Source organism: Poecilia mexicana, unplaced genomic scaffold (genome assembly GCF_051168715.1).
Source record: "Poecilia mexicana isolate PSO_F unplaced genomic scaffold, ASM5116871v1 scaffold_18, whole genome shotgun sequence".
NCBI classification, from domain to species: Eukaryota; Metazoa; Chordata; class Actinopteri; order Cyprinodontiformes; family Poeciliidae; genus Poecilia; species Poecilia mexicana.
The window spans coordinates 24,156,055-24,175,246 of NW_028263387.1; the positions used below are offsets into that span (position 1 = coordinate 24,156,055).

At 39.3% G+C, this 19,192-nt stretch overlaps 1 protein-coding gene and 2 long non-coding RNA genes across 4 annotated transcripts; 2 read left to right on the plus strand and 1 right to left on the minus strand.

Annotated features, from left to right (window-relative positions):
- Positions 1-1,335: 1,335 nt before the first annotated feature.
- On the plus strand, positions 1,336-5,880 carry LOC148154283 (uncharacterized). The gene is made up of 2 exons (XM_088016174.1): positions 1,336-1,638; positions 3,587-5,880. Exons 1-2 carry the CDS (start codon positions 1,575-1,577, stop codon positions 5,062-5,064), a joined length of 1,542 nt encoding a protein of 513 aa, XP_087872300.1. The 5' UTR covers positions 1,336-1,574; the 3' UTR covers positions 5,065-5,880.
- A 6,978-nt stretch (positions 5,881-12,858) lies between these two features.
- LOC148154284 (uncharacterized) lies at positions 12,859-14,691 on the minus strand. The gene is made up of 3 exons (XR_015766242.1): positions 14,546-14,691; positions 13,868-13,927; positions 12,859-13,402 (listed from the first exon to the last, which is right to left on the minus strand). It is a non-coding gene; the product is annotated as an uncharacterized LOC148154284 (long non-coding RNA).
- Positions 14,692-16,667: 1,976 nt separating this feature from the next.
- LOC148154285 (uncharacterized) lies at positions 16,668-18,961 on the plus strand. Of its 2 annotated transcripts, none has more exons than XR_015766252.1 (6): positions 16,668-16,799; positions 17,818-17,906; positions 17,996-18,113; positions 18,294-18,361; positions 18,433-18,558; positions 18,656-18,961. It is a non-coding gene; the product is annotated as an uncharacterized LOC148154285 (long non-coding RNA). The 2 variants fall into 2 exon arrangements; XR_015766253.1 differs by having other exon boundaries at positions 18,437-18,558.
- Positions 18,962-19,192: the final 231 nt, after the last annotated feature.

The window sequence follows — 19,192 nt, forward strand, 5'->3', positions numbered from 1 at the left end:
AGGCTGGTAAAAAACCTTGTGACCACCCACGTGCATAATAAGCTACCAAGACCCGTGACATACCCACATCCCAACATGAAATTAATTAACTAATTAAGTGAATTACTAACCAAAAACCTTATTCTAAATAACAAATTAAACAAAAATTCTAATGATAATCAACTAGGAAATAAACAAAAATAAGAATAAACTAAACAATTTAAATTCTAAGATTTAACCAATAAATGGGGAAATAGCTCCTGCAGTTATTCTCAATCTTTTCAAGCCAAAACAACAAATCTCTGTGTCCCTCTAAAATATATGTAGTCATTCACTGTTTAACTTTTAAACTTAATAAAATCCTGCAAAAATAATAATATTCTACTCTGTTTTACAAAATAAATAGATCATACTCAAAAAATGTAGAATACATACGTACCAATATGGTTCTTCTGTAAGATAAAAATTATCTTTTGATAACTCATAATTATTTTGATGAAGTAGTGACATATTTAATGTGTATTAAATAAACGCTTTAAATAATTTTATCATTGTCCATTTTCACCTTTCATATTTTGTCTTCCAAATGGTCCTTTAAATGCATTTCTGGAGCTCATTCCAGGAATCTGTTGGTTCTGTTTCTGCTTGGGTTCTGCTGTGTCTCACAGTGAGGTTCTGTGGTTGCCAGTGGAAGAAACAGAACCAAAATAAGGGCATTTTGAACTGAAGATACCTACCAATCCACCACAGTCAGCTGACCAAACAGAAGAAGAAACGGTGCAATGGATCTGCAGTGTCTCACACTGATTAGTGACCCTTTTTTTAACATGTTTCATAAGTTACAGTTGAGCTAAATAACATTAGCAGGTTCTGTTCTTCCAAGCTGAAGTTAATATCTGTGGCTGTTAACAGATTTGGTTCACTGTTGATGTTTTCCACCTGAAACAGCTGAGAACTGATGTTAGAACAGTTTTCTATGAGGTTACCAGCTGAATGGCTACTGGGCTGGATTTCCTCTGTGAATAAGAAGAGATCTCACCAGCTCAAAAATAGATTGTTTTGTGTCAAAATTTTTATTTTTTTAATTGCTGTAATTTCATATTTCATAAAAGTCCTGGTTTCATTTGTTCTGAGCATAAACTCACCAAAAAGTGAAATAAAAGCTGTAAAACATTTTAATGTGAGTAATTCATGTGTTTCATTTGAACTGATCCACTGGAAAGGCTCCGTACACAAGAGTTGATTAAGTTACTGAAATAAATGAACTTTCAATAATATTAATTTATTTAATAAAACAATTTTAAAATACGAGACGAACAGTCGGAAATTCAAAGCGGAACGAAAAGTGGTTTACAGTTTCTTCAGTGCAGCTACGGTGAAACACAAGGAAGCTAAAAACAAAGAGCAGATAGTAGCGTTAGCTTTAGTTTAGGTAGACGGTATCTAATACAAAAACTCATGTGAGTTTTTGTAAATAGTTGCGTGTTTGTTTACAATTAAAAATCTCTTCAGTTCAGCTTCAGAGAGAGTTTATCAACGAGCAGGAAACTCCTGCTGAAGAAACATTCACAGAGTTGAAAGAAATCAACGTCAAGATGGAGGATCAGCGCAGACTACTGGATTTCAGACGGATACCGAAGATCATCTTACACCGGATAGGTACGAAGCTGCCTCGCGTTTTGCTGATGAGACGAGTTGTTTGGGGCCAAACTGAACCCTCAACCTAAAGACTGGGGAATAACAGCCGGAAATACGAAATACTTAGTGATTAGTTGTGACCTTGTCTATTTACTGTTCTTCGAATAATATCTAAATTACAGTTTATGATCCGTAACACACTTATCTTTACTACACCAGTTTAAGGAAGTACTGGTAAGAGTTTGTGTTTAAAATGATTCGTTTTAATTGTGTTTTCTGCGTTATTTCAATCTTACACACCCAGTTTGAAAACTGTAGAATGTAAAACAAAGCTTGTGAAACCTTCATTACATTTTTGAAAACTCAAAAAAGGACCACTTTGGAGCATCCATTGGCTTATTCAGGACCTTAGATGGGATCTGTTTTAAATGAAACTATGCTACCCTGAAAACTTAAAAATGGACTGAATTATTCTACATTCGTCACAGAATATGTAAGATACAGTGTGGTTTCTTCACTTTTCTCAAAAGCAATACATTTTATATAGTTCCATAATGACCATTTGCATAAAACGTAGTTTGGGATTTGTGAAAACTTCAAACAAGGTATGAACCTCATGACAGGATGTTTTTAGATTGACATCACCTCAAATGAGGCCTGACCTGAAGGCAGGTTTATTTAGACCTGCTTTCAAATGCAGATTCAAACAAAAATGGAAACATATTTGAATCTTTCCTTGACAATATTTGATAGAGTCAGTGTTGTGAGCTCTACTTAACTTCCCGTATAATGTTTTGTTTCATTTTTTTTTACAAGTCTATTAAGATGCTTACTGTTTTCAATTTGTCAAATGTTGCATTACTAGTAGCAAGTTGTTCAGTTGTTTCTTTAACTGAATACTTGCTGCATTGTGTCTGCAAGTGTTTTGTATGTTTTTGTTAAAATAAAAACAATGCATTTATTTAGCATTTATAGCTAAATTGTGATCAGTGCTGGTAGTGGGCACTGAAATGTGATAATTGATTTAGAACCAATTCTCAAAAAGGTTAATATCTAATTAAAGCTACAAAAGCATTATTTCGTCTGTCAATTAGTCTAAATCAATCTTTCTTAATTTAGAGCCAATTGGCCTCACCAACAAAACACAGCAGTGGAGTTATCTAAATTACTAGTTTTATTAATAAATGCCCTAAGCAATATATAGTTATTTACAGCCAAGCTAGACTCTATCATTGACTGCCAATCCTCGACTCATCATGTCGTTTGTTGCTTCAACTGCAGAGTTGTTGTCACTCATAAGATTCCCTGAAATTAGTTAAGCATGGCATCTAGAACTTTATCTATTCTGTCATAACCTGCCTTCCGTTATTGTATTCATTCAAACTCAAATTCAAAAATACTTTATCCCAAAGGGAAATTGAATGTTGTTGTAACTCCTTGATTTCGATTCTTCAAAGAGTTATTGTAGATGGTGATGGCTGTTGGCAGGAAAGCTCTCTTGTAGCGGTCTGTATTACAGCGGACCTGAAGAAGCCTCTGACTGAAGATGCTCTGCCTTCCCCACACAGTTTGATGAAGAGGATGGTCAAGGTAGTCCATAATTTTCTTCATTTTATGAAGAATCCTTCTTTGCATAATCATCTCCAGAGGTTCCACAGTTGTCCCAGATCAGAACCAGAACAGAACTAGATCAGAACCAGCCTTCTTTATCAGGCTGTTGAGCCGTTTCAGGACCCTGGCTCTGATGCTGCTTACCACCTCCACTTTTTCTCTCATGGAGATGGAAATTGGGTTTGATCTAACTCCGTTCCTCCTGAAATCAACAGTCACCTCCTTTGTAGTTATCCTGTTACACACCAAGCAATTTCTGGTGCAAAACTCTGGTAAACTACAACTCTTTTCCCCTCCAATGTACATTTTCCTTTTGCCAGGCCATACCTTATTGCTTTTGTTTAATCTTTTTGTCCAGATCTTCCACAAAACTGTGTGTGCAAAGAGGAGGAGGTTCTCAATGAGCCCAGCAACCAGGAAGAGAACTCCACTTTAGATCAAGAGGAACCAGAACCTCTGCAGATGAAACAGGAACAAGAGAAACCAGAACCTCTGCAGATGAAACAGGAACAAGAGGAACCAGAACATCTGCAGATGAAACAGGAGCAAAAGGAACCAGAACCTCTGCAGATAAAACGGGAGCAAAAGGAACCAGAACCTCTGCAGATAAAACGGGAACAAGAGGAACCAGAACCTCTGCAGATAAAACGGGAGCAAAAGGAACCAGAACTTCAACAGTTCAAAGAGGAAGAGAATCAACTCTGCATCAGTCAGGATGAAGAGCATTTTGTGCTGAAACAGGAGACTGATGACATGTTGGTGAATCCTTCTGATGTGCTAAAAACAAACAATTCACAAAAAATGCACAGGAAGGCTCACCCAGACAAAAAAAGATATTCTTGTAAAATTTGTGATAAAACCTTTTCTCAAAACAGTTTCTTGACTGCACACATGGTAACTCACACAGGAAAGAAGCCTTTTACATGTTCAACTTGTGGAAAAGGTTACAAACAAAAAGGTGGTTTAATGTATCACATGAAAACTCACACAGATGAAAAACCGTTCACATGTGTTACTTGTGGAAAAGGTCACCGTCAAAAAAGTGCCTTAAAGAGTCACATGAGAACTCACTCAGTTGAGAAGCCTTTCTCGTGTCTAACCTGTGGAAAAGATTTCACTGGCAAAACAGTCTTAAAGAATCACATGAAAATTCACACAGGTGAGAAGCCTTTCTCATGCATGTCCTGTGAAAAACGTTTTGTCAATAAACACAGTTTAGTTGTTCACATGAGAATTCACACAGGTGAGAAGCCTTTCTCGTGCATGACATGTGGACGAGGTTTCTCTCAAAAAGGTAATTTAGTTATTCACATGAAAGGTCATACTGGAGAGGAGCCTCTCTCATGCACTGCTTGTGGAAAACGTTTCCTTACCAAGTCTTGTTTAAACATTCACATGAGAATTCACACAGGTGAGAAGCCTTTCTCATGCACAACCTGTGAAAAAAGATTTGCCTATAAACACACTTTAAGTATTCACATGAGAACTCACACGGGGGAGAAGCCTTTCTCATGTGTAATCTGTGGGAAAGGTTTTGCTCAAAAAGGTGGTTTAGCCACACACGTCAAGGGTCACATGGGAGAGAGGCCTTTCAGCTGTAAAACTTGTGGGAAATGTTTTAGTCAATCATCTCTTTTAACTAATCACATGACAACACACACGGCTGAGAAACAATTCTCATGTGTGACCTGTGGAAAGAGTTACAGTAAAAAAACGAATTTAACTTATCACATAAGAATTCACACAGGCGAAAGGCCTTTCTCTTGTGCCACTTGTGGAAAAAGTTTCCGAGGCAAATCTAATTTACGTTATCACATGAGGACTCACACACGTTAGAAGCCTTTCTCACATTGGAACCTGTCGAAGGTTTCAGTCAGAAGTTTAATTTATCACAAGATAATTTATCCAGTATCATGCAGGATTATTTCCCCACTACCAGCTTTGCATAATATAAACATGAAGCATCAAGGTGTTCAGTAACTTGCTGTTGGGAAGCAGAGTAATTACAACTGGATCACATTTTTATAACTGTCGCAGCTTAGTTTAAAACGCTTTTCAAATAGTAAGCTTTGCTAAAATACTTGGGAAAATTCTCATTGGTGACCTGTCCAGGGTGCACCCTGCCTCTCGGCTGTAACGTTAGCTGGAGATAGGCACTAGCAACCCTCCTCACCCCACTAAGGGACAGAGGTGTACAGAAAATGGATGGAAGTGAGATTTTAATGGTGGATTCTAGAGAATCAATGGGTTTAAATGCAGTCAGTTAATTTGTAAAGGTTTTGGTGCCCTTATTGTGTGTTTATCCTTTGTTGTATTTATACCTTGTTTTGTTCAATGATTTTGGTTAATGGATACATGTTAGCTGATAGAGAAAACTGGATTTTCTCTATCCAGTTTTGACTCAGGACAAAAATACTGCTGATAATATGATGGCAACAACACAGATATAAGGTTTACTAAATTATGATTATTTTTTTTGTTATTTTTTAAATCAAAAACTTTTTTATCCTGTATTTTCTTAATCTATAACACTATTTTATGGTTGTGGTTTATACTTTAGGATACAAGGAAATGTGTTGATGATATAGAAGATGAGTTCTAAAAAAAACTGTTGCTGTATGGTTCTTAAATATTAAAGTTAATTTTCCATAATGATGGTCTATTTTTCCCACACTTTAGTTGTCATTGTTTTAGCGATGCTTCTGACCCACATGCAGATAAACTCAGGCAAGGATAACATTTTAAAGGTTTATTTACAAAAAGAAATGTGCAAATGTAGAGGTTGCAGCAGGGATGACCAGGAGAGGACAGACCAGCACACTGAGGACAGACAGCCACAGGTGGGTGAAATACTCAGCGGGGAGCCAGGATATTGCAGGAGATGCTTACTTTAAAGGGACGAAGCTTCGGCTTGGAAGAGGTGATCTGATCTGGGAGACCTGAACAGGTCAGCACAAAAAACACTGGTAAACAACTAGTTATCACTACAAGGAAAGTCAAGACGCTCTAGGAGGCTAGGGGTTACCACAATGGTTAACACTGGTGTTGGAGTGTTAACCAACTGGAGTTGGAGTGTTGCCAACGAGCCTGCCTCTTAGCAGGCTCGTTATCATCGGGCCTGCTAACGAGGCCCGATGATACAGATCCCACAAACCGTGCTCCCTGTCGCCATCTAGTGGAGAACTAATGGAGGTGTAGTGCAGTAGATCCCAACAAGTTGTGGATTGTGACCCACTTAAAAGGCTGTACAAGATGTATACAAGTACCTGCAGCTTGAGTCTTTAACTGTGATACATTTTTAATGTCTCTCTGCCAGCTACTTTTCTTAAACCATTTTTGTTGTTGTTTTACTTCTCACTTCAATCAGTTTAGAAAATACTAGTGATGGGTTTCTGTTGAATTATTATCTTTTATTATCAGAAAAAACGTCAGGTGTCTCTATCTGCAGGTACTATCATGCCGCCACCTACTGACAAGAACTTGATACTACAACTGCATTGTTTCAGCTATGCAGTTGATTCTGCAGAACTAATTGAGTTAATTCATTTTTCAAGCACAAAAACCTGTATTTCATGTGTTTGATCTCTTGAAGATGTTTCTATAATCTGTGTGACTGAATTATTTTAAAACAAAAATATGAGTTTAATTGAAGGTTTTATTAAAAAAGGCTTCCTAAAATAATGGTGTTTCTTTTAGAAAACTTTTCTAACATAATTTCTCAGGAGTCTCAGGTGGAAAACTCTTAACAGTGAACCAGATCTGTCAGCATATATAATAAATTAAGCCTGCCTGCTAATTTCATTTAGTTCAACTGTAACTTAGTCAGAAAGGTAAACAATCATTCCAACACACTGCAGATCATTTTCTTCTTCAGTTGGATCAGTTGATTGTGTCGGACCAGATATGCACAGTTTGAAATGCTCTTATTTTGAAATTGGCATGACAGTGAGCAGTGGCAATGTCATCACCTGTTGCTAGGTAACCTCAACCTGCTTTGATCAGCTGTGAGATAACAGGCAGCCAGTGTTCCAACTCTTCCATTTACGTGGAATCTGTTTATCAGAGAATCACAAAGAGAAATCTTTTAGAAATCCTCTCAAAATGAATCGCTTTGTTTCCGATAGTCTTCGAGACATGGGAATTTATATTCCCGATGATCAAGCTGATTGTTTATACTGTGGAGAAGATTGGTTCTGCTTCTTCCACTGGCAAGAACAGGACCTCGCGGTGAGACCAATCACTGTATTTCAAAAACTGAAAATAGATCGCTTCCTTCGTGAAACTCTTCGAGATATGGGAATTTATATTCCCGATGATCAAGTTGAATGTTTCTACTGTGGAGGAGCTTGGTTCTGCTTTTTCCACTTGCGACCACAGGACCGCAGGGTGGACCAACCAGAGGACCGCAGGGTAGACCAACCAGAGGACCGCAGGGTGGACCAACCAGAGGACTTCAGGGTGGACCAACCAGAGGACTTCAGGGTGGACCAACCAGAGGACCTCATGGTGGACCAACCAGAGGACTTCATGGTGGACCAACCAGAGGACTTCAGGGTGGACCAACCAGAGGACCTCATGGTGGACCAACCAGAGGACTTCAGGGTGGACCAACCAGAGGACTTCAGGGTGGACCAACCAGAGGACTTCATGGTGGACCAACTAGAGGACCTCAGGGTGGACCATCTAGAAACAGAACCAACTACTGAAGAGACCCTACCGATTCCTAGTACGAGCTCTTATATTGAAACAATACCAGACGATGAGATCGGCAGTAGTAACACATTTGTAGGACTCAGAAAGTTGTATGAGAACGCCCCATTAACTTTAGCAGATCCTGTTTTGGTTGAAATACCAGAAAGAAATCCTTTAATCATCGTGAGGTTGGATTTATATTCTGACGAGATGAGGGAACTAATCGCTCTCATCAGTCGTCGGGCCTTGACAGAAACTCTGGGGCCAGACGCTCCACGTGATCGTGACTTTTTTTCGGAGACCGCAGATGGTTCTTCCACTACTGATGCAGGTCAACAGCCTTGTTGCACCACTTTTTTGGGGTCTTTTAAGCAAACGGCAGGAAGAGTTTATCGCAAAATTGATGAATTTACTGCGTCTGTCTTTGGAAGAGCTGTGATGCCGTCTCCTCAAGTTGGCCTGGCAACCGTTCTGGTGATCCCACTTCTCGTAGGTGGGCTCATAAAACTGACAAAAATTAGTCGGCTTTGGCACTAGCTACAGACTGGCACTAGTCCAAGAATAAGCTGTCAATGACTGGTTCAGTTTTGTTTCTAGATAGAATTACAACATTGATCATTCCTTTCCACAATACTGTTCATTAAAATGCTGCTAATCCTTCCTTCAAAGCAGACTGACGTATTTGTTCTACACTTTTCTTGTGGTTTTGCTGTTTCTGACTCAGTGAAACATTCCAGATCATAAAACTGATTTAAATAAAAAACAAAAATAAGCTGCATAATTACCAACAACTGTATGAAAAAAAGACTGAATGGGTTTTCTCCAGGTTTCCACCTCAATCCAAAAACATGGAAGTTTGGTTAACTGCTCTATAAGTTTCCTTTATGAGTTACTGTTGGCCCATTTAACTGACTGTCCTGAGTTTTTAAGCATTGTAAAAAAAAAAACACCTATAAAATTGATGTACAAATGTAAAATGTACTAATGACATTTTTTTAATGGTTCATTTATTTACGGTAATTTCAATAAACAGTTTTAAGATGTTCCATAGTTTATGGGCGTTTCCTGTCACTTTTACTGTTTATCACTGTTAATATGTCATCATAAATGAGGGTGTCTCATACATATCCATCGTAAGATTGTTGAATCCAACGGTCTGCGCTGATCATCCATCTCAACTTCGTTCTAGCAAAATAAAAGCTAATGTTTCTATCTGTTCTGTTTTTCTTTCCTGTGTGCTCTACTGAACAAATTTAACTACTTTTGGTTCCAGTTTGAATTCTCCTATCTCCACTGACTCTCTTCTTTTAATAAACATTTATATTAAATAAATTAGAGAATTGTTGAAAAGTTTATTTAGTTCAGTAACTCAGGTTGTCAGAACCACCTGACAGATTAATCAGCCACACACTTTAAAAAGCCTTTATTTCAGATCAACTAATGAAAACATTACATTTAAGATCAGAATATTAAATCAGATTAATTCATAAAAACAATTTTACTGCAACATATAGGCTTGAAGATGATATTACCTTAATGGTAAGAAATTTACGGTGACAAAAACCTTATCATATTCTAATTTAATATAGAATATGACACACATACACACACACACACCACCCCCCCCCCCCCCCCCCACACACACACACACACACACACACACACACACACATTTGTTTGGCTATCTTTGTGGGGACTTTCCATTGACTTCCATTCATTTCTACAGCCTAAACCTTACCTTTACCCTTTTCCTAACCCTAACCAAAACTCAATTCATACCTTAGCCCTAAATATATTAAAAAAAATAAAAAATATTCCCCTCTCACCCTCTGTGGGTGGTCTCTCTCTCTCTTTCATCCTCTGAGCTCGGGTCCTCTACCAGAGGCCTGGGAGCTTGAGGTTCTCCTCCAGTATCTTGGCTGTGCCTAGAACTGCACATTTCTGGACTGAGATGTCTGATGTTGTTCCTGGGATCTGTTGTAGCCACTGCTCCAGTTTGGGGGTGACTGCCCCGAGGGCCCCGATGACCACAGGCACCACTGTGGTCTTCACCTTCCAGGCCTTCTCCAGTTCCTCTCTTAGGCCCTGGTATTTCTCCAGTTTCTCATGCTCCTTTTTCCTGATGTTGTGGTCACTTGGTATTGCTACATCCACCACAACGGCTTTCCTCTGTTCTTTGTCCACCACCACAATGTCCGGTTGGTTCGCCATTACCATCTTGTCTGTCTGGATCTGGAAGTCCCACAGGATCTTAGCTCAGTCATTCTCCACCACCTTTGGGGGTGTCCCCCACTTTGACCTCGGGGCTTCCAGTCCATATTCCGCACAGATGTTCCTGTATACTATGCCCGCCACTTGGTTATGTCGTTCCATGTACGCTTTCCCTGCCAGCATCTTGCACCCTGCTGTTATGTGCTGGACTGTCTCAGAGGCCTCCTTGCACAACCTACACCTTGGGTCTTGTCTGGTGTGGTAGATCTGAGCCTCTATTGCTCTGGTGTTTAGGGCCTGTTCCTGGGCGGCCAGGATGAGGGCCTCCGTGCTGTCCTTGAGTCCAGCTTTCTCCAGCCATTGGTAGGATTTCCTGATATCAGCCACTTCAGTTATTTGTCGGTGGTACATCCCATGTAGGGGCTTGTCCTCCCATGATGGTTCCTCCAGCACCTTGTCTTCTGTTCCCCATTGCCTGAGACATTCGTTGAGCACATCGTCCGTTGAGGCTTTGTCCTTGATGTATTTATGGATCTTGGATGTTTCATCCTGGACAGTGGCTCTCACACTCACTAGTCCTCTGCCTCCTTCCTTACGGCTCGTGTACAGTCTCAGGGTGCTGGATTTGGGGTGGAACCCTCCATGCATGGTTAGTAGCTTCCGAGTCTTAACATCCGTGGCCTTCATCTCTTCCATTGGCCAGCTAATTATTCCGGCAGGGTATCTGATTACTGGCAAGGCATAGCTGTTTATTGCACGGATCTTGTTCTTGCCATTGAGCTGGCTTCTCAGGACTTGCCTTATTCGTTGGAGGTATTTGGCTGTGGCTCCTGTCCTTGTGACCTCATCGAGGTTGCCATTTGCTTGCTGTATTCCCAGGTACTTGTAGCTGTGCTCTATGTCTGCTATTGTTCCTTCTGGGAGTGAGACCCCTTCTGTGTGGACGACCTTCCCTCTCTTTGTAACCATCCGGCCACACTTCTCTAGTCCGAATGACATCCCAATGTCAGTGCTGTAGATCCTGGTGGTGTGGATCAGTGAGTCGATGTCTCGCTCGCTCTTGGCGTACAGCTTGATGTCATCCATGTAGAGGAGGTGACTGATTGTGGCCCCATTCTTAAGTCGGTATCCGTAGCCAGTCTTGTTGATGATTTGGCTGAGGGGGTTCAGGCCTATGCAGAACAGCAGTGGGGACAGAGCATCTCCTTGGTATATGCCACATTTGATGGACACTTGTGCAAGTGGTTTGCAGTTGGCTTCAAGGGTGGTTTTCCACAGCCCCATCGAGTTTGCAATGAAGGCTCTTAGAGTCCTATTGATGTTGTACATCTCTAAGCATTCAATGATCCAGGTGTGTGGCATTGAGTCATAGGCTTTCTTGTAATCAATCCAAGCGGTGCACAGGTTGGTGTGTCGGGTTTTGCAGTCTCGGGTGACTGTGTGGTCTACAAGGAGTTGGTGTTTGGCTCCTCTACTATTTATGCCGATGCCCTTCTGTGCCGTGCTCATGTATTTATCCATGTGTCCGCTTATCTTAGCCGCTATGATGCCTGACATGAGCTTCCATGTTGTAGAGAGACAGGTTATCGGCCGATAGTTGGATGGGACTGAACCCTTTGAGGGGTCCTTCTGGATCAGGATTGTACGCCCTTCAGTTAACCATTCAGGGTGAGTCCCATTTTGTAGCAGTTGGTTCAGTTGAGCTGCCAGTCGCTCATGGAGGGCAGTGAGTTTCTTTAGCCAGTAGGCATGGATCATGTCAGGCCCTGGTGCTGTCCAGTTTTTCATACCCGAGACTCTTTCTTGGACATTTGCCACAGTGATGGTTACCGGGGCTTGTTCAGGGAGGTTGCTGTGGTCCTCTCGTAGAGAGGTTAGCCACTGTGCATTGCTGTTGTGGGACGCCTCCCTTTCCCATATGCTTTTCCAGTATTGTTCAGTCTCCAGCCTTGGTGGGTCTGCTCTGTTGTTAGTACCCTGCCATTGAGAGTACACTTTAGCTGGTTGGATGGAGAAGAGCCGGTTAATCCTCCTGGCTTCATTCTCTCTTGTGTATCTCTTTAGGCGGCTGGCCAAGGCTTGGAGTCTTTGTTTGGCAGTTTCGAGTGCTTCAGGTATGGGCATCTGGCTGTACTTCTTGGGTACTGATCTTTTCATTGCACCCCTTAGGAGCTCTGACAGCTGGCTCACTTCCCTCCTTGTTATCTTGATCTTAGCCTCTAACCGTCTTTTCCATGATGGATATTGGGTCTCATGGTTGCTCTTATAGCCAAGCATTTCAAGGATCACTGATGCTGAGTTGTATATCAGCTCATTGGTTTCTGTTATGGTGTTGGTATATATATATATATATATATATATATATATATATATATATATATATATATATCCATCCATTTTCTGCCGCTTATCCGGGGTTGGGTCGCGGGGTCAGCAGCTTCAGAAGGGAGAGCCCAGCCACCCTGCAGAGGAAACCCATTTCGGCCGCTTGTATTCGTGATCTCGTTCTTTCGGTCATGACCCAACGCTCATCGCCATAGATGAGGGTAGGAATGGCTCCAGTACCAACTGATTAAATTTGTTTAACTGGAGCTATTGGAGTGTTAGAAAAGGGTTATGGTGATAACTAATTGGTCAGCAATTCATTTTATTATAAACCATGAAACATTGCAAACATATAAGCAAAAAATAAATAAATAAAAAACAAACAAACAAAAGGACACTGTATGTTAGCCAATTCATTGTTTTATTTGAACTGTAAAACTATTTTTATATTATTATCAATAAATTATTGAAGGCTAATTCAATCTGTAGAGATTCACACACAGAGAGAAACAGCAGTTAGACCATTTTATTGGACCAAGAATTTGGCGCTTGGACACCGGCAGAAGACGTGCGAGCTTGAATGATTGGCTTGAATGAAGCTCAGGTAGGTCTTTCCCCAGACCCAGTCACTGGTGGTGGAGCGGAGCTTGGAGAGAGGCGTCTTCAGGGGCCTGGAGGCGCCTGGGAGCTCTTGCCAGGTCAAGGTGGAGTGGTAGTGGACACACTACCAGCCAATTACGAATTAGCCCTACAGCATAATTGATAATGCTTGAATTTATGTCATAATCCAATTTAGAAAAAATATTGTAAATTTTGCTAATTATTTGTAAAATATCCAAAGCTTTACAAATAATATTAACAACTTTTTGAACATTATCAACACCAAAAACAAAAGCAGCAAGAGCAACAACAGCCACAACAGCAATTCCCAGAAGAATGCTGTTTTCTGAAGAAGAAAAGAAAAATAATTAAATACAGAATAAAAACATACACAATTAAATAATACACACCGTATCAATAAAGCATACATTTCTATTACTTTTTAGCCAAAAGTAAAATGATCCACTAGCCAGTTTTGTTTCTATTTTCACAATAAAGATGTAATAATAAGAAGCAGAAGAAAAAGAAGAACAATATCATCTAAGAGATGAAGAACAAGCTACAGCATTTTGATAAACTTATTAATTATTGAATAATTCAGCTTTTCTAAACTTGAAAATCTTAAATTCATACATTAAATAATTAGGATAGTCTTTTGTAACAAAGTTTGCTGATGGAGAACCTATATAAATAACTAGATTCAACCAAAAGAAAGAAAGGAAGGAAGGAAGGAAGAAAGGAAGGAAGGAAAGAAGGAAGAAAGGAAGGAAAGAAGGAAGGAAGGAAAGAAGGCTGCAAATTTACCACAAACCTTGTTGTGGAGAGATGTTCTCCTGTGCTGTCTTACTTTTTTCTGAATTTGGCATCTTTCCTGAAAAAATAAAACAAAAAAACAAACAGCAAAAAAATAAAAAAAAAATAAAACACAAATTAATACATTTTAAACATGATATGCATCATCAAACATACAAAATGTTTCCCACATGTGTGAATGTTGCTCTGTGATTTTATATGGCAAAACAATTAAAATGTATCCAGGAGACCTGGATTAATAATTATATATTAGAAAACAATAAAACCCAAAATGTTTCTGACTAATTATGTTACATCTGAGATTTATCAAGTAGAAAAACAATAATTCAACTAAAGCCTAAAATAAAGCGAACTGCTCATTATCTTTCTATGGATAAATTGAGATGCATTTAAATTGTGATTGTGATTTATAGTTTTTAAGATTTCTGCTCATTTGTGATTGACTTAAATAGTTAATTGGTTGAAGTTTGTTCAAAGTAGAAAACAGGTAAAAAGTACGAGCACACACCAGATTACAAAAAACATCAAAAATACTATGAGCATACAATATAAAAGCAATACAGATCCAACAATATGACTGATTAGTGAGAAACTTAACCAACTACAATTAGTAAAAAAAATATATTAGTGCAACATAAACAAAGTGAATTAATAACCTCAAAGATTAAAAACTTACCTTTCATCAAGTTGATTGATTCTAGACAATCTTTAATTTCAATAAAAAGGTTAATTAAAAAATCTAGGAGGTCAATTACGTTCATTATTATTACTATTATTTTTTATTTTTTGTATGGCAAAAGTTTCTCAGACAACCTTATTTAAGCATAAGAGAGTTGAAGAGCCAGTCTAACCAGACCAGTTGTGGGAGGATCATGATGCCATTGGTCACCTGTCTCTCTCCATTTGAAACATAATCTCCTCCCAAAATCTGGCCACTCCTTCTCAGCTGATCCACTGGCAGCAGAGGCGGAGCCAGAGGGGGGGCCGGTGCCCCCCCTGTCATCTGATTGGCCCCCCCAGTGGCCCCCCCTGATGATTGACATGTAACAGCGCAGGTCATTCCTGTACATTATTTGGAATCATTCTAAGCCAACCTAATATCTAAAGAAGAAAAACAATAATAAATATATCAAAAGAAAATGTATAAAACTTTACATAAGTCCATGTGATGACATAAATAAAAAGATTTACATCAGGCGTGATACCAGCCTCTTTTATACTTTTACTCATAAAAACGAGCTGACATTGATCTCCTGGATGTTTCAAATGTGCTGCGCTGTGGTGCAACTCAAAGGCTAAAGCCCTTCAAACCTGGTGGTTGTAAAACACCAAGAAGTTATTTACTGATCCTCCACAAAAAAAAAAAAAAAAAAACGAAGAGAGGCCGACAATGTTCGTAGTTTGGAGCAGAGGTTGCGATAGACATTTTTCGTTATCCGTCAAAGAAAAAAATAATTTTATTTCCAATTTGTAGTCATCAAACGAAACATTTAGTATTTCTCTGTGAGAACGTTTTTGAAATCAGGTAACATTTCACGAAATGACGTGATTAGAAGACGGCAGAACTCTGATCGTTTCCTGATCACTTCCTTCGGCCTGCGGGAGAAAAATCCCGCAGAAGCGGATCAGCTGCTGGTCGCTCCAAAGCCTCTGGTCCGTTAAAGCATCCAGATCAGAGATGATTCTCTGACAGAAATTGTTCTTAGTATGACTAATAATGAGCTCCGCGATGTTCTCTGTTCTCTGTGCGTAAAGTTGAAACTTCCTGCGCACCAAGTGTCAGCTGCGCTTGATCACAGTCTGGACAGAAATTAAATTAAGCGACTCCACTTAAATTACCATCAATTCATCCGCTGCGGTCTGATCACACAGCTTCACAAATTCTCCCTGGTTGCATCTGCAGAGAAATCTGCGCTGGTTCATCGACAGTTAGATCTGTATGAACCAAACCGAACAATTGAGCTCTGCGAGATTTTTTTTCCTTTTTTTCCCCTTTTTAACCATGTGTAGGGTTCGGGCGTTTTTACCAGGATTTTTTATTTTTATTTTTTGCATGGTTTCGCTTCTCCAAACGGAGATGTTACGTCTGCCGCGCTCCTTCTGTGCATCGCTCTGCTTCTGGGTGCGGGAGGGTAACATCTTCAACTCCATTTGTTAAAACTGCAGGGCGAGTTAAGTTTAATTCTTCGGAGCGGCGGAGCCACGTCCGCATTGGTTGTGCAGCGGACTGCGCATGGATCTAATTAACTTCTGCACCTTTATTTAGTTCCTCAAAATAAACTGCTGGCTCCTCTGTTTAGACTATAAATGGATTAAAACAACGTTGCATTGTCTTTAGTTTTCTCTGTTCTGTACTGGAGACTGGAGTTAAAGGCGCCATTTCAACTAAAGGTTTGCAATGAGCTTCCTAACCAAGGTGTCCCGTCCATAACTCTTCAACACGCTGTCAGCTCCCGGTCTGAAAGACGCATTTAGTTCAGTGTCCATGAGATGATATTCAGAAAGGATTTTTTTTATTGAATGATTTTAGTTGCCTCTGCGATGAAATCTTTGCGTAAAGTCTGTCATGTCTCCATGTGAACCAGTCAAAGGTGTTTATATATATATATATATATATATATATATATATATATATACAGTAAAAAATGCTGGGTTATTTTCATAACCCAATTTCTGGGTTGAAGCTGTTGGGTCATAGGTTGGGTTAGTTTGACCAAATATTGGGTCAAAATTCATAACTCATGAGTTGGGTCAGAAATTTATCGGAAGTCATGCATCTTGCACACTTCTGTTGGGGGGTAGATTTACCCAAACGGTTGGGTTAAAGATGAAACTTGGAAGAAGCCACGCCCCTCTTCACAAGCCTCCATTTTCAACATGACTGTGAACGTTGCATATCGGACTTCTCCTCTACTTTGAAATAAGACATGGTAAGTAAAAAGAAGATAAAGTTTCAACGTGAATAGGATTTTATAAATAAATAGATGTATTTCAAACATGTTTGATATTTATTTTTATGGTTATTTAAAATGTTTATTACGGTAGGTTGCTCTGACAAAGAGCTTCGGTGTTGCTACAACACGGATGTTGGGGAAAAAATAGATGAAGGGGAAGGGCACAATTTGTCAAGTAAATTAAATTAAGTTTTTAATATAACCTCAATCATATTTGTTCGTAACTTAACATAGTCAAATTTTTAAAAATCGATTTAGTTTTAAAAGAAAAGGTAGTTGACGGTTTGTCCCCTGATTTTTGCAATATGCGCGCGCATCCTCAGCGGGCTGAGGCTACGTGTTCGAACACCAGCAGTAATGGCGGAGGAGAGCGAGCAGAGCTATTAATAATGTGGGTATATTATGCTTTATGAAAATAAAATAACTTTTACAAAGTTATTAGGCGATAAATTAGTTGTGTAAACCTGAATTATGCGCTCGGTTTATTAACATATAGCTTTATTACAAACATGCTCGGTCGTGTTCGCACTTATCGCTCCCCTCCAGCCGCCGGCTCGTCTCGCTCCGTCAGTTGACCGGGCGGAGCGGCTCGTTAAGCCGAGAGAGAACGACCGTCTCCCGGCACATTGCTTTCAAACTCCCGCTGGTTTTCGGCAACGAATTAAAAGCAAAACTAAGACAATATCTAATGTTAATGTCTACTCATTTTATTATTATTGTTACTATTAATTACAAATACATTTATTTAAAGTTGGTGCTGAAAGTTATTCAGCACTAAGTTTGTGTTAAGTTTTACTTCTAAATTAAATTATATGTCATTTTATTTTATTAAGTGCTATATTTATTTTTAGGAACATAAAATTACTCTGAACATTTGAAATTGCTGGCTAATTACAAGTTATTTGCAGTGGAGACAGCTATAAGATTTAATTCAGTCATTCTTAAAGTTTGATTTGTGATTTTGTCTTTTCTGATTTTGTAATTTTACATCCAGGATCTTCAGGAGAATTGAGCGAAACCCAAACTCCTCGTTCTCAAGGAAGACATTCTGCATGACCAAGAACATGAGTCTGCTCCCTCAAGGTATTGAAGCTCAGAAGAAATGTTCTCTAAAATGTTTTCATGCTTTCTAGTTGCTGCAGCATTTTAACACTAACTTATGTTTGATACAGAAGATGATGTAGTCCTGCAGCTGCTGCCAGTACCCCTTCTGGATCCACCTTACTAATTTGGGAGAAGTTTCAGACCCATCAACCTGGAAGTTCAGAAGGTTTCATTGATATCCAGCCTGTAAGTCAACCTTCATCTCTGAATCATGCTCAAATTGTTTAAATAAGTGCATCACATTCAATAGTGAGGTTTTGTGTTAAACTAGAATCAGTCAGAAATTAGTTTTTGAGAATGTCGCCCTTTACCTTTAAATTCACTAACGGCCTGTTTTTGTGCTTCTCTCTCTTGTTCTCAACGAAGATCTTTTGTATGGCCAAGAAGAGAAAGGAGCGGCCATCTTCTCAACAACATGAATTTTCTCCCTTAAGGTATTGAAGCTCAAGATATGTTTTCTAAACTGTTAACATTTAACATTTTAACACAAGCTTATGTTTGCCAGACAGACAAGATGATGTAGCCCTGACGCTGCTGCCAGTTCTCCTCCCTGCTCCACCTTACACATTTGGAAGAAGAGTTTCAGACCCATCAACCTGGAAGTTCAGAAGGTTTCATTGATATCCAGCCTGTAAGTCAACATTCATCTCTGAATCGTGCTCAAATTGTTTGCTGTTTATATAAGTTCATCACTAATGGCCTGTTTTTCTGTCTTCTCTCTCCGTCAGGTTGGGACAAACCTGGTGGCGCATCTACAAAACGTGACAACCCATATGTCCTCATGCAGGGAGACAGGCAAAATGCTAACGTGTTGTTAAAAATGCTCCTTGTTTAATGGCTGAAAGTTTAACTTGTAGTTTGCTTTAAAACAGACTTTTTTCATTAAATGTTTTCTAATGTGGAGTAACAGATACTTCTGGATTGTAGCCAAATGAATTGAAGTGATTTAATTACTTATGTTTTGTAACTTTTGTAAATGAAATCTGCTGGCTCTATATATGTATCATGTGGAAATAAAAGAAGCTTTAAATTCATATGCCTTTTAATCCTTTTTTTATATAGTGAAATTTAAATATTTTTTTTAACCCAACTATAGTGGTATAATAACCCTTGTGTTGGGTTATGAATTTCAACCCAATTTTGGGTCAATTTAACCAATTTAAACAAGTCAATTTAACCCAACGTTTGGTTAGTTGCCATGACCCAATGTGCTGGGTCAAACCCTCAACCCAACCCAGTTGGGTTAAAACAACCCAGCGTTGGGT

Coding starts and splice junctions, on each gene's coding strand:
- LOC148154283 (XM_088016174.1), top strand. CDS start 1,575: ATGGAGGATCAGCGCAGACTACTGGATTTCAGACGGATACCGAAGATC. Junction 1,639..3,586: donor GATCATCTTACACCGGATAG/GTACGAAGCTGC, acceptor CTTTTTGTCCAG/ATCTTCCACAAAACTGTGTG.